We start from the raw sequence: 14,881 nt of genomic DNA, 5'->3' as shown, positions 1-14,881 counted from the left end.
TTCCACATTCTGTAATGAGGTGTGGACATCCAATGCCTGTACACACTCTCGTGGTTTCGCCATCCTTCAACCACTTTCCATAGATGCTGACTACAGTAGCACATGAACAGCTGACCAACTAGGCACTGTGCCACGACACTCTTACCTTTGCCTAAGTCTTTTACTTCTGTGCATTTCCCCAGTTCCTGCCTGCCTTGTTGCTAGAATAATTTCCCATTCATTTGTGCTCCCCATTTATACACTTTCCTTATCGCATCATGTGCCCGCAATGCCACAGCCGTTGTGATCGTAATGTTTTGTCTTAACAGTGTATATGTATGTATGTGTTCGTGTGTTTCATATTCAATTATCTGTCCTTTTTTTTTACAGCTGAAAAGTGGTAGAAGATATAATAAGCACACTGCAATATAGACAAATTCTGTTTTTAGGTCCATATCCATTGGCTCCCAGCTGATGAAACAATTTTATGCTTGCTGTCTTCTCTAATTAGCAAATATAAATATGACAGAAGACTTGTCTGTAGGAACTTGGTGTTACTTTACAGGGAGATTAACAGATGGTGGAAGGATTAAATAAGTTTAAAAGAGCTATATGGGAATTTCAGTCTGGGCCCTGGACTAGGAGGAACATCACAGTATTGATCAGTATTAACCTAGCAGTGCGATCTGATCTTACCTGCCATGTTCCCAGGCCGACAATCGGCATCTTCTGGCCATTAAAGAATGTGACGTATTCCAGTTTGTGAGTCATTTTCTTACTCTCAGTGCTGTAGCAGAATAAAGCAATAAAATAGCATCTGGCAGCTATGAGCTCCTTTTTTGACTGTATAAATAAGCACAGCTCACAGCTAGATAAGAAGACACTTCATGCTATCTTTATTACAGTAGTCAAGTGCAGATAGAGTAGGAACATAATTACATTGTGATAAGCTCAGAATCACTAATTTGGAGACATACACAACATTGTGTAATGCAGTTCTTTTTTTGTTTCTTTTACACATTACATTTTGATGTACCGTACTAGAGAGATGGTCATCAGACAGCCTTTGTTTGCAAATATGAAGGCTGTGACAGAAGTATTTTTACAGAAAGAGATTTTCGCTCTGTAGCAGAGTGTGCATTGATATGAAACTTCCTGGCATATTAAAACTGTGTGCCGGACCGAGACTCGAACTCGGGACCCTTGCCTAGGCAAAGTTTTTCAGGGAAAATTTGGTACATCATAGCGAGTGAAAAATATTCAGAAAAAATATTTCCAAAAATCCTTTGTTCTTAAATAAAGTCTATATACAATGCATTTCAGAACAAACTCCAAAAACTGAAGCTTTTGGGAAATAATACTTTATAGAGGGTACTCCACCCACATTTCATGTACTCGTAGTATTTGTGGCGTGCGGATTGTTCCACCAACCGTAAAAGTCTGGACTAAATGGCTATGCATTCCTTTCCGTGGTTGAGAACTATGTTTCATACTGTGATGCAAAAGTCTATACAGGTTACTGGTAGACATCAGGCAGGAAACTGAAAATCCAAGATATTCAAAAGAAAAGTAAAAGATTTCCTCATTAGCTGCTCCTTCCACAATTTGTCAGAATATTTGGAGTCAGGGATGTGAATTCTGCATAAATCAAGTGTTTGAATATAAACTGATCTTAACATTTCCAATATATTTCCATACTTTTACTTAGTTCTGTCCTGTGGCATACTCTTGTTGGGCACTGCAGCTATGGTGAAAAATAGTGTTTATTCTGCAGAAGTACAGAATAAGAATATTGTGTAAAGTTGATGAGCAGACATCTTGCAGAAGGCCTTTCGGGGATCACATGGCTCTTTCACTTACATGCCAATACATCCCAGAAGGAACTGTGTGTACTCAGTGATATCACAACAGGAACAATCATTCGAAGCAAAGAAAGTCTAGTAAACGTGGGCTCTAAAATGCCTAGCTTAAGAGGTATGAACACATCTTCATCTTCTACAATGTGAAGCAAATCTCTTCAACTGAATGTTCTTTGCTTTCCATGTTTTAAAAGGTGGTAGTATGGACAGAAATAAGAAAAAAATGCAAAGTAACATAGGCTCTAAAGTGCACACCTTAAAAGATATGAGCTCTTGCTCATCTTCAATACTGTGAAACTTCTCATCTACTGAACAAGTTATCATACCCTGAGGTGTAACGAATTGCTTTCACTTAGTGATGCATTACATCACAATCTTCAAATCTGACAAATGGTGTCTACAATTTTTAAAAGGAATTTTCTTTTTGGTGTAGTAGATGTTCGCATTCTGTGCATGGAATTTTTGTTATCTTTTTACACATGACGCGTGCCAGGGTGAAAGTAGTGTATCTGCGAAATGGGACGGCAGACGGTACGTTGCGACAGTTGCTGCAGTAAGTGATTACTCGATGCCGGTAACATCCTGCCTAGGTGACACACTCTGGTCCACAGAACCCCCGGGCTTCGGAGACATTGCCGTTCACGTCTCTGTGAAGAAAAGTCTGTTGTCGGTTGACAGCTCTGATACACGAGAGAAATTATAAAAAGCTAAGGCTGTGTAACTAGGATTTGTAAGCAACCATAAAGATGCAATGTACACTGAGGTGCTGTCAGCAGAATAAGGTCTCGTGCAAAAGTCGGCATCCCGAGGAAAGACAGTCACTGCCAGTCACATCAATGAGGCATAGACACAGACAGTTGTATTGTGATGTGAAACTATCATCCTGCAGTGAACAAAGGTATGGTGTTATAAATGCACCACATACACTTTTTAGTGGGATTTGAATACACTTAATGCAAAGAAGAAGAGTTAGATCATTGATCAGTGATTGGTCTATTAAGTTACTTTTCAGGCTGACTTTGGCATTGCAATATAGGAAACAGAGCCTGAAGCCATGGTACCTGGGCCAAGGCTATTCTGCAACTGGTTTACGTACAATAATGTGAAATTTATAACATCTACATCTACATCCATACTCCGCAAGCCACCTGACGGTGTGTGGCGGAGGGTACCCTGAGTACCTCTATCGGTTCTCCCTTCTATTCCAGTCTTGTATTGTTCGTGGAAAGAAGGATTGTCGGTATGCTTCTGTGTGGGCTCTAATCTCTCTGATTTTATTCTCATGGTCTCTTGGCAAGATATACGTAGGAGGGAGCAATATACTGCTTGAGTCCTCCGTGAACGTATGTTCTCGAAACTTCAACAAAAGCCCATACCGAGCTACTGAGCGTCTCTCCTGCAGAGTCTTCCACTGGAGTTTATCTATCATCTACGTAACGCTTTTGCGATTACTAAATGATCCTGTAACGAAGTGCGCTGCTCTCCGTTGGATCTTCTCTATCTCTTCTATCAACTCAATCTGGTACGGATCCCACACTGCTGAGCAGTATTCAAGCAGTGGGCGAACAAGTGTACTGTAACCTTCTTCCTTTGTTTTCGGATTGCATTTCCTTAGGATTCTTCCAATGAATCTCAGTCTGGCATCCGCTTTACCGACGATCAACTTTGTATGATCATTCCATTTTAAATCACTCCTAATGCGTACTCCCAGATAATTTATGGAATTAACTGCTTCCAGTTGCTGACCTGCTATTTTGTAGCTAAATGATAAGGGAACTATCTTTCTGTGTATTCGCAGCACATTACACTTGTCTACATTGAGATTCAATTGCCATTCCCTGCACCATGTGTCAATTCGCTGCAGATCCTCCTGCACTTCAGTACAATTTTCCATTGTTACAACCTCTCGATGTACCACAACATCATCCGCAAAAAGCCTCAGTGAACTTCCGATGTCATCCACATGTGACCATAACATATACAGGCGAATGGACCATTACAGATGTCGCTAGATTGCACTTCGGGTCATTGCACGATCGGCTGGGTCTTTATTATCAAGTAACAACATTTGACTGAGGATATGAGAAGAAGTCAAACTAAAGGAAATTATTGCCTTGTGAAAAAAATTATCTCCAGGATTTGCAGCTGACTGTTCACAGCAACAAGTCAACAGCTCTGATTGTTTGGTGCTTGAGTTATTACTATCAGCAGCTGAAAAAAAAAATTGTGAGAAGGCAAACAGTTGAAGAGTAAATATTAATTCCTGCAACAATACCTGAGAATCAGAAGAAAATATTAAGTCTACAGCTGGAAAGATCGACACTTGCATGTCAGTGGTCCCGTGTCGATGTGCAGCAGGTGGCTGCGGTCTGGTTGGCTATTTACCGAGAGGCAGCATCGCCATAACAGTTCACCCACCGTGTCATAGTAGCTTCTTATCAGTCGCCCTATGTGGTGAGATTCTTACGAGCCTTTACTGAGCCTTGTTTGACTTTTTTTTTTTATAAAAAAAAAAAAAAAATTGTCTCATTGCAGTGTTGTGGTGTATGGGTGAGATAATCAGGAGTGCAAATAGGCCAATGAAGTTTGTTAGTTTGGTATGTAGTAAGATCAGATCTGAGACTCTGGGCCACACAGAATATTTAGGAGTAGATATGTTAATGTTTGGTGTATGACTGGAGTCACCTGAAGTGTTACCACCTTTAGAAGAGGCATTAGGAGTGTAAGAGTGTTTATGGATAGGATGACTGCAAATTTGATAAGGCAATCAAAGGAACAGAATTTTCCACAGAAAATACAAATTTAGAAAAATGTATAAAGAAATCTAGAGATGAGAAAAAGGAAATGTGTACTCCCATTCCTAACTTACAAACAACAATAACTGGGTTAGCTGAGGAGTTGCAGTGAGAAATCTCTAAACAATGCGATCTTGGGGGAAGCGAAGTTAACGAACAATTACAAGATGTTGATAATGATGTAAAGCACCTGACAGAGGATAACAAATGGAAATTTAAAACACTCAATCAAAAAATCTTAGACGTGCACGGGAAACTGTTTGTGCTGGAGCAAAAGAAGGGTTCAGACGTGACAGCTATTGTAGGATCCGTTTTGTTAACTTCAAGGAGAGAGTAAGTGAGTGAGATAACTGACCAGAAAGTACAGAGAAAGTAGATTTGAGTGTCAGTAGACCCTGTACTGCAGATGATTTTAGTAAGCACAAAGAGAAACTTCGAAAAAAATCTGGGAGGAACTCGAAAAGGTGAAAGAGGAATTAGACAGAAAGAGAGCTAGTGCTGGTAATGGATTGTCGTCAGAACTGCAGGAGGAATTACAGAAAGGAAATGGGGTAAATTTATCCATACGATTCCCAAAGTTTAAACCAAATGGTGAGATGCCCGCATTTACTTTTTAAGGGTATTCCCTAAGTTGCTCCCGAAGTAGGAGGAGGATTAAAAAATGACAGATTTCACACTCACTTATTTAAAAGGTGCATAGCTGAGTGTGGAACGGCACACTTTGAGGCATTTACTTCTCGAGATGATTTCCAGGGGAAATTTGAAAGAATGTACTGGTCTTCAAGCACTCAGAAGAATCTAACACTTGAACTTCTCAGTCCCAAGTATTACAGCAGTGTGTGTGGGAGTTCCAAGAAATACATAAACAGACATCTTACAAGATTCAAATATACTGAAAGTCTATTTGAGAAAGGGCATCCATTTAAGGATACAAATTGGTTAGGAGGACCCCATTATCAGAAGACCTATAGCACAACAGGAGTAAGAGGAGACGGGGGGATAATATTGTCATTACAATTCAGGATTTTGTTGGAAGTATTTTTCTGCATGAAATCGTCTGTTCAACAACAGGATGCTGTCATTATTTGAAGGCTTACACAAAGATAGTAAGGCAGAAGAATTTACCTGGATAGTGCAGCTCCTTGAATTTACACATTTGGCCAAATATATGAACAAGAATGCACATGTGAGAGCTTCATGGTCTATGTAAGGTGCAGGGAACGTGAGTATCAGGTAAGGAGCAACAAACAGTTGCATGGCCTGTAATTCTTCAATAGAATGATTCGCGGTTTTGTAAGTATTGTCTTACATGTAAGACTTATTAGCTTTCTACTTAAGTGTAACCATGAGTAGTTATTAGATTATATAAAGTGTCAGTGAAAGATACAAATTAATGAATATACATTTGCATGACCAAATGCATGTATCATGGCTTAGAAGCAGGGATGGATCTGTGTGTGTGTGTGGGGGGGGGGGGGGGGGGGGAGGAGGGGGGGGCAGCTGTCCCAGGTAGCAGAATTTGGGGAGGCTGCAAATTTTGGGAGGGTTTTTTTTCTCTTAGGAAGATCCTTAATGTTGCATTAATATTATTATGGCTATCTAGCAAACAGTTCTTTGGAATACATAGAGTACTAGTGCCTTTTTGAGTTTTATTACAAATCTACGTTATTAGAATGCCAATTTATTGAAAAATCATCCCATAATCAAATCCTGGCTGCACCTATGAAGTGCAATAGTTATTCGAGAAACGACTGTTGTCACACTGCAGCCTTATTGCACTAGATGTCACGCAGTTGGCAGCAGTAATCAGAATACTGACTCAAACAGTGTATTAAGCTATCTGTTCTAAAGGTCTGTCCAAAATATTAATACCATTACTAACTTATTGGAACTTCTTGCTTGAATGTCAATATTTTAATAACAATGTGCATAAAGTAAGTTAAATTAAACTATTTAATTGTATTTGCAGCAATACAAGAAAACTGCCAGAATTTCGGCTGTCGACTAACGAAAACATTTTCTGGCTTTGTATTCCTTAAATTGGCAAGCATCAGCCAAAAAGTGGCTAAGATGTCAACACCAGCTGACAGGGAATAGTTTCACACTAAAGCTCTCAGACATGATGCGCGCGCGGCCTACCCTCTCCCGTCGCCATTTATTGTTGGGGCGTGACGGCGTTGCATGACGTATCATTGTTTTCTTTTAGACTGTTCTCTGTTGTTCTTCTGTTGTGTATTTAAATTTGTTTATTAACTTATATAGCAATGGATGGTCGAAAATGGGAGTAGTGGGGTGACATATAGAAAAACAGCAGAAGAGAAGAAGAAAAAAAAAAAGTGAGATGTTATCTCAGACATGAAAATTGGATTCCTTTTTCACAAAGCCTGCTGTCAGTAAAGAAAACTAAACATCAGGTAAGATTATATAATATAAATTGAATTTAGGGTATTTTGCGTAAAGGATAATGTTGTCAAGGAGACTTTTCTAAAAACAAGCATACCAATTGCAAAGTTGTAACTTAATCCCAATCAGAGATCTTCAAATTATCACTAACGTCTCCAAACTCGAAAATCGTCTAGCAGTTACAGATAAAATTGGCCGCCATTCAGTAACGGTACAAGGTGATTTTTTTGGAGCTGTTTTGAACTTCTCGATTATAGGGTAATCACATAAAAAAATCAAAATATTTAAAAATGGTCAAGCAATCCTCACTGCACCACTTCATATGGATTGACTCAGGCTGAATCTCTTACAGGTACTGTAACACTACCACAACAGAGAAGGACGTAAACAAACTACTCAAAAACAGTAAATCTCTCAAGTTCAGTATGGATTATATATATTTTGGTTTCAGGTGAACTGAAGATGGCCCAAGTACGAAGGTTATAGACGACACTGTGAAGGAATGAAACACTACTTCCAGGAACATCAGCTAGTGTTAAGCAAAAGGATGAAACTTCTGAGTTTCAGTTTGATTTTAACGATCTGGTACATGGCCGAAGAGGTTTTCTGACTCTGAAAGATGTAACATTGTGAAAATGAGAGCAGAAAATGAACAAGATCTTGACATCAATAAGAGCTATAGAGAAGGCGCTATTTTAGTAAAGATTGGTTTCTAAAGCAGTTAAAAAATGGGACAAAGGTTAAAAGATCATGGCTAGGTTATAGTGAGAGCAAAAACGCTATATGTTGTATTTCCTGCAGATTATCTTGTCACTTCGGCTCAAATTCTGAGTCAAATTATTCTTAGGTAAAGAGGAAGGGATTGTTAATTTGGAATAAGCTTAGTGGAAAATTGCCTGCCCATGAAAACTCACCAAACCATAAATTTTGTTTTTGGTCTTGGAAGGCTCTAGAATTTTCTCTTGGAAGCGGAGGCATTGATAGAGAACTACAAGACCAGATAAAAGAGAGGAATCTCACTGGAGAGCAGTGTTGCACTGTATTATTGATGCTGTCATTTTTCTAGCAAAGCAAGGAAATCCATTTATAGAAACAAAAGAAGTTGGTGATTTTGGTGATCCACAGAATGGGAAATTTCTAAATATCATTGATCTTATATCACACTATAGTGTCCGCCCTCATCTGCGTATTGAACGCCACAAGAAAGGGCAGATTAGCTATTTTTCCAAACATATACAAGGTGAGTTCCTTGACTCGATTGCCGACAAAATAAGACGACATGATTAAAGATATTTTTCATTGATGTTTGACTGCACTCCAGATATCAGCCACAATGAGCAGACGACTCAAGTAGTTCGCTATGTCAAGGCAAATGACCCAGAGGCCGTGGAAAGTTTTGTTGACTTTTTTATAGTTACAGACAAAACAGGAGAAGGTCTTAGTCAAAAAATACTGAAAAAAATAGAACAAGATGGGTTGAACATTAAATACTGCAGAGGCCAGTCTTATGACAATGGGGCAGACATGGCTGGAAAGTACAAAGGGGTCCAGTCAAGAATACTTGAGAAGAATAACTTGGCCTATTTCATACCATGTGCTGCTCACTCTTTAAATTTAGTAGGAGCACATGCAGCTGACACATCTGCTGAAGCCCAAACTTCTTTGTGGATTCCACATTAAGATGGGAAATCTTACAAAAACATGTTCCCACAATATTAAACCCCAAAGCAAGACCAGGTGGTCTGCAAGAGTAGAGGTAGTTGAAGCAGTTTATAAGCATTTTCATAAAGTTGTAAAGGCTCTGGAGAAAATTGAAACCTATAAATTCTCAACACCAGAAACGAAAACAGAGGCAAGGTCTATTTTAAAAAATATGAGGGAACTCAAATTTATTGCCTTAACTTGTTTCTGGTATGCAATATTGAAAAAAATAGATAACGTTAATCAGTTTCTGCAAAGAAAAGACCTTACAATTGATAAATCTGTTGAAACATTCGAGGCCTTTTGAACTTTCTGAAAACTTCTGAGGCCAAAGTGCTAGCAGAAGATAATGAGGTATCAATGGTATTCTCAGAAAAAAAGGATCAGAAGAAAGAAAAAAATGACCAATGAGCTTTGTGAGGATGAAGTATCCAAACATTCACAGGAAGATTTATTCAGAATGTTCCTGTTAGAATTAATTGACAGAGTGATAATGGAGCTGAGTTTCACTGGAGAACATTAGTACAAAATTTAGTTTTGTGTGTGGTGTCCAAATTCAAGAAATGGAAGTGGAGCAGAACTATCTGATACCTACACAGAAGACCTAAACAAGGATGAATTTATTTTTGAAATTGAAAGTTTCAAACACCATGCCCTGGTGATAGAGAGAGACTTGAAAAATGCCAATGCATCATCCACATTAAGTTTGATTTATAAAAATTAATTGGTAGAGGAGTATCCCAACATTACTACAGCCTTAAGAACATTCCTTACCATACCATTTTCTGTTTTCTCTGGAGAAAGAAGTTTCAGCTTGCTGAAACTAATTAAAAATCATTTGAGGAGTGTGACTGCTCAACAAAGATTAACAAATCTCAGTATAATCTCTACATAGCACAAACGAGCTGCTTCCATAAACTATGATGATATCATAAATGTTTTTGCAGCCCAGAAAGATTTATGGTATATTCTTGTATATTTTAAAATTGTGTATGTTTGTTTTCTTTGACCTTACTTCATTTAATAAAATAAGTTAATGTTGTCAGATACAGACATTTATTTCGAAACATATTACCCAAATTACTCTCAAAAAATTTTTGATTTTTATGAGTGCGGGTGAAAGAAGAGGCGGAAAATTTAAGCTTGTCCCCCTTCGTAAAACTCCTAGATCCGGCCCTGCTTAAAAGCTAACCGTATTCCAAGTTAAGTGCTAGTAATAGGAGAGTGTTGAATTACATAGTTGGGTTCATAAATGTTGTTATGGGAGAGTCTTGTTTTTGAGTTTTCTGTGGGCTAGTGACTTGAAACAAGCTGGCAAATGGTTAGTAGCTGAACCTGGAATGTTCTCGATGGACAATCTTATTTGTGTATAGTGCACACATACCTTGTAATGAACTTGAAAGGGAATTGTCTGATATGAAGAACATTAGTGTGATAATAGAATTTTTCTTACCAAATTGCAATTTTAATCTGTGAATTGATATAATCTCACATACAAGCAAGGGTCTGAAATCATTATAAGATAGCTGAATCAAACAATGGAAAATCCAGGATGGAATGTAACAATGTTGTGAAGAGGAAAGTTGCTACTCACCATATGGCGGAGATGGTGAGTCACAGATACGCACAACAAAAAGATGTTTGAATATCATTTGTAACTTACAGACTAATTCATTGTAAAGTAAGATGTTATAAAATGTAACATTTTATTGGGGCAGAATTCCTACAGGAAGAAGAAGAAGAAGAAGAAGAAGAAGAAAAATAAGAAGCCCAACCTAATTAATAAGTGTTTCATTAAAGAGCCTCTCACTCCGCAACTCACTACCATGTCAGGACGAGATACATATGGTACCCATACAATGGATCACGTGGACAAACCATGTTTTCTGCATCAGTATTTCACCTCTCAGGTCTTTGTCCATCAGAATGCGGAGCACACACATGTGCTTCAAGTTTTCCTGCCTGCATTTCTTGAAAGAGCTCCGAATTGAAGGATCATTGTAAGGCCCTTAGGGCCCAGATTGATGAGAGCAAAACAATGTGTAGAGAAGGAAGAGGCAGTGCCAAACGTACAGAGGCAAAATCAGCATTTGAGATCACAGATATAACATGTTCACGTCAACTTGGAGCAGGCGTACAAGGAGGTATGACGCTTGTGTGGTACAGCCGGCTCACAGAACATGGGCCAGGTGTTCCCCTCCCCCATACACCCCCCCCCCCCCCACTCCTCCTACCTACCACCACCACCACCACCACCACCACCACCACCACCACCACCATGGCTGCTCAGGCTGCGATAATGACACCAACCAACTGTTAAGACAACATCTGGTTAGACAGTGTGGACGTCTACCTGCAGATAAGCTGCAGGCAGCCATGGAAGTATCTGACAAGGTGATTTCTGAAAGATCTATACAGCATTCACACAGTGCTTGGAACTGCTTAACATACCTCACTTTTGTGAAGTATTTCAGATTACAATATAATAAATAGTAAAATAATCACCTTTTTGATTCATCATTTATATAACAATTATTGTTTCTTATAATCAACCAAATGTATAATTGATAAAATGTAAAATGTATCTGACCTCTTTGTAAGTAATAAAAGGATTGGAACTTAAATATTGGCAACTATTTATTCACAACCAATACAAGAGGGTTACATGTTTGCTCCTGTTACTGTCCTTCAAAGTAGTCACCAGCGTTGTGTAAAACCCGTTGCCAGTGATGTAGAATGCGTAGTATAGCGTTAGCAGAGCCTGTTCTGTTGATGGTGTGAATGGAGCAGTTTACTGCCTGTCAAATCTCTGGAACAGTTCTTAGGTGAATGCCATGAAGTGGTTCCTTCATCTTTGGAATCAAATCAAAGTCACGAGGACTTAAGTCTGGGGAGTATGGTGGACGGTACAGTACTTCCCAGTCCCATCGACTGAACAGAGCAGCCACAGCTTGCACTGTATGCACCCACGCATTGTCGTCCAAAATGGTGTTTGGGTTGCACAGAAAGTGTTGCCATTTCTTGTACAAAGCTGGTTGCAGGTGATGCTCCAAAAACAAACAGTAATACTGGGCATTGATGGTCTGCCATTGAGAAATGTAATGCGTCAGGATAACACCATCACAGTCGTATGCAAGAATCACCATAACTTTCACCACACTGGGGCTCTGACACACTTTCAATTTTTATGGCGACCCATAATGATGTCATTCATTGGATTGGTGTTTCAGTTTTGACTCATATGATGTGGCCCACGTCTCATCCTATGTTAGGATACAGCATAAGAAAGCCTCTCCTTCATGCTCATTGTGCTCCAAGTGTGTCTGAGCAGCGTCGTAACAAATCCATTTCTGCAATTCCGTCAAGTCACGATGCGGAACCCATCGTAATGCAATTTTTCACATGCCCAGGCTTTCCTTCAGGATGCGAAGCACAGTCATATGCACTAATCCGGTTTTGTGGGTGAGCTCACGAATTGTATGGCGTCGATCACTGTCCACTAACGCGGCAACAGCATGCAATTCTTCTTCAGAGACGCTAGGACGACCTGCCCAATGCATGTCTGCCACAGTTTTCCAGCTTTCACCCAGCGTGCCACTGTTCCGTACGGCAATGCCGATTCACCACACACCTTTTGAAGACCTTGTTGAAATTCCGTGCTGTATGCTCTCTGACACAGTCGATCTTGATCCAACTCCATCGTTCTTGTTTTGAAAATATAGTGACACCGTTACATTAGACAGCCTCATCCACAAGTGACTGTGTTTCCCTCAGTTGTGTGCACGCTAGTGATGTCGGACGGGCAATTCCATTTGCTCAGAGGTAAGGTAGGTATGTCAACAATGTGTACTATCAGCGATTCCATTACATAGTGTCTCCACAGCAGTGTTGCCATTGTTTAAGTTCCAACCTATGTATTAATCATATCAGTACTACACACACACACACACACACACACGCACGCACACCTTTGTAACATGAGACAGCGATGTATTCAAATATCTCTGAACTGTTACTGCATGTATTGTAGCAAACAGTTGTGATATAGTAGTACTTGAGTGATGATGTAGTTGGTGGGAGTTAAGATGGAATGAGGTGCAAGCAGTCATGTCGGCCCTTATTCAATGCTGGTTTCTGTAAATGTTTTCTTCAAATTATGAAAAGTGTTTTGACTGATGTTATGAAGTGAAAGAATTGACATACATTAATCTTGAGTACAAATGTGATTTCCTGCTTCATTATTACAATTCATCACACATATATGAAAGCAACAACTCATCCCTCTTGTAAGAAACTAAAATCATTGAACTAGACAACCTGCCAAAGAAGAATTCTGCATCAACAAGGCCAAAATTAAGTAACTTTTATCGTTTATTGTTTTTAACAGACACTTGTTCATTTTCTATTATGATGCAAATGGTCACATTGTTCATAAATGCCTAATGACCAATGAACTGCATGCAAAGACTCTGTCACAAAAAAAACTTCGTAGCCATGTCAATAAAATTTTAGGAATTTACATCAGCCTACTGCCTATCATAGGAAGTTGTTGGATAACACTACACCCTAAGGTCTGAGCCACGTTCATGTAATCCCAAATTTTTTATATGAGGAGAATCCACTCAGAAGATTACTTCTTTCTGGAATTTTCAGTCCCACTATGTATACAGTGAGTGTACAGATCATGTCTTTCCTTCATCACACCTTCTGACTGAGGGATGGTTACGATAGACCGTGCTCATGGCCCAAACTGGTGATATTGGGTACAGACTTGCTTGTCGATTTGATTACCTGAGCCATTGTGTCTCTACGTATTGTCACCAGCCAAATGAAATGATGTGCTGTATTTTGCTTATCGGCATTGTTGGCCCTTCACCATTCCAAAATCATCCTTTCACTTATGGTATAATGTTCAGACAGCTGGAGAGTGTACTGTATACTCCTCATTGGGTTGTGATAGCCACTTATGTCAATCTTAGATTACTGAAATAAGAAGAAATAGCATTGTAACATGTTACAAAATGCCTTGCTGGTACACTCTGGACAGAGGGGAACTGTTTGTACACTATGGGATTTAAAGCAAGTAATCACTAATTCTCAAGAGCAGTTGAGAAGCTTTTTGACACTGCACCACCCCATCGGGTTAAGTAAGCTCGGTTCAATGCTGTGTCAAAGACAATATTTGGTACTCCTGATCTGTCAGATAACAATCTGAAATAGGACCGTCTATCGAGTTACATCCTCTGTCCTCAAAAACTGTGATATCCTCGTTCGCCGACACATATGGCTTACCCCTGTTGAGGGTACCTTCTAGCTACCACTAGGTAGACCTGGAATATAGCTTCCGAGTTAGTACAGCAGCAAGAAGAGGTTCGGGAATTCTGTCCATCGTGATTTGGTAACTGTCCACGAGGAACTATCCAACTTCACAGCTACTTTGGACATGACAAAAATGTTGCAAGTTCCCTTTTATAACACCTGTGCAACACAGTTACACGTCAGCACCCTGCATCCCATTATTCGACTGGGACTGCAGCAGAGCCTAAGTCCTAATCTGCTGACACCCACCGAGCTTTCCCTATGCATCTTAATAAATATTTCATTTCACTTGTTGCCGTGTACAGAAATGATCTATGCCATTTGGGGGCTCTGCCTTACTACCACACTGCCAGAGTGCACTTGTCTAGACTTCCTGATAAGTTAAATGCACAGATCTTCCTACTTTTCGCTTGTGCTAGTTGTGAATTTGAGTGTTATCACCACCACACTTTTCCTATAACACGGATAGCTGTGCAGAAACGTGCTGCTCAGCAGCCGAGTGAAATCTTGATTTTGGCAAGGACTGCCAAACACTCTCTGTTATGCATCGCACTGAACTTCAGCACAGCATTCAAATAAATTATAACATGTGCTCCCCTTTATCACTGTGCACTGGTGTTGCAGATTGTGAAATCGTTCTCATCCTTACAGAAACAGAAACGGAAATCAGTAGACGTCTCATATGTGTACATACAAACAAATGATGATAATTTCAGAAAAATTGTACGATTTATTCGAGAGAAGGAGCTTCACAAGTTGGGTGCATCACTAATGCACTGGTCCATCTCTGGCCCTTACGCAAGCTGTTATTCAGCTCGGCATCGA

The 14,881-nt window shown here is 39.6% G+C and overlaps 1 protein-coding gene across 2 annotated transcripts in view; it reads right to left on the bottom strand.

Annotated features, from left to right (window-relative positions):
• LOC124552473 (1,5-anhydro-D-fructose reductase-like) overlaps nt 1-808 on the bottom strand; it is a 38,888-nt gene extending 38,080 nt beyond the window's left edge. For both annotated transcript variants that reach the window (XM_047126754.1, XM_047126755.1), the window contains exon 1: nt 676-808. In XM_047126754.1, coding sequence (XP_046982710.1) covers nt 676-750 — 75 coding nt within the window. In that variant the 5' untranslated portion in view covers nt 751-808. The remainder of the gene's footprint in view (nt 1-675) is intronic.
• Between the last annotated feature and the right edge of the window lie 14,073 nt (nt 809-14,881).

The sequence above is a fragment of the Schistocerca americana genome, chromosome 10, assembly GCF_021461395.2.
Source record: "Schistocerca americana isolate TAMUIC-IGC-003095 chromosome 10, iqSchAmer2.1, whole genome shotgun sequence".
In the NCBI taxonomy this organism is placed as follows: Eukaryota; Metazoa; Arthropoda; class Insecta; order Orthoptera; family Acrididae; genus Schistocerca; species Schistocerca americana.
Note: the sequence above shows the minus strand (reverse complement) of the source record. Positions and strands in the feature narration are given on the sequence as shown.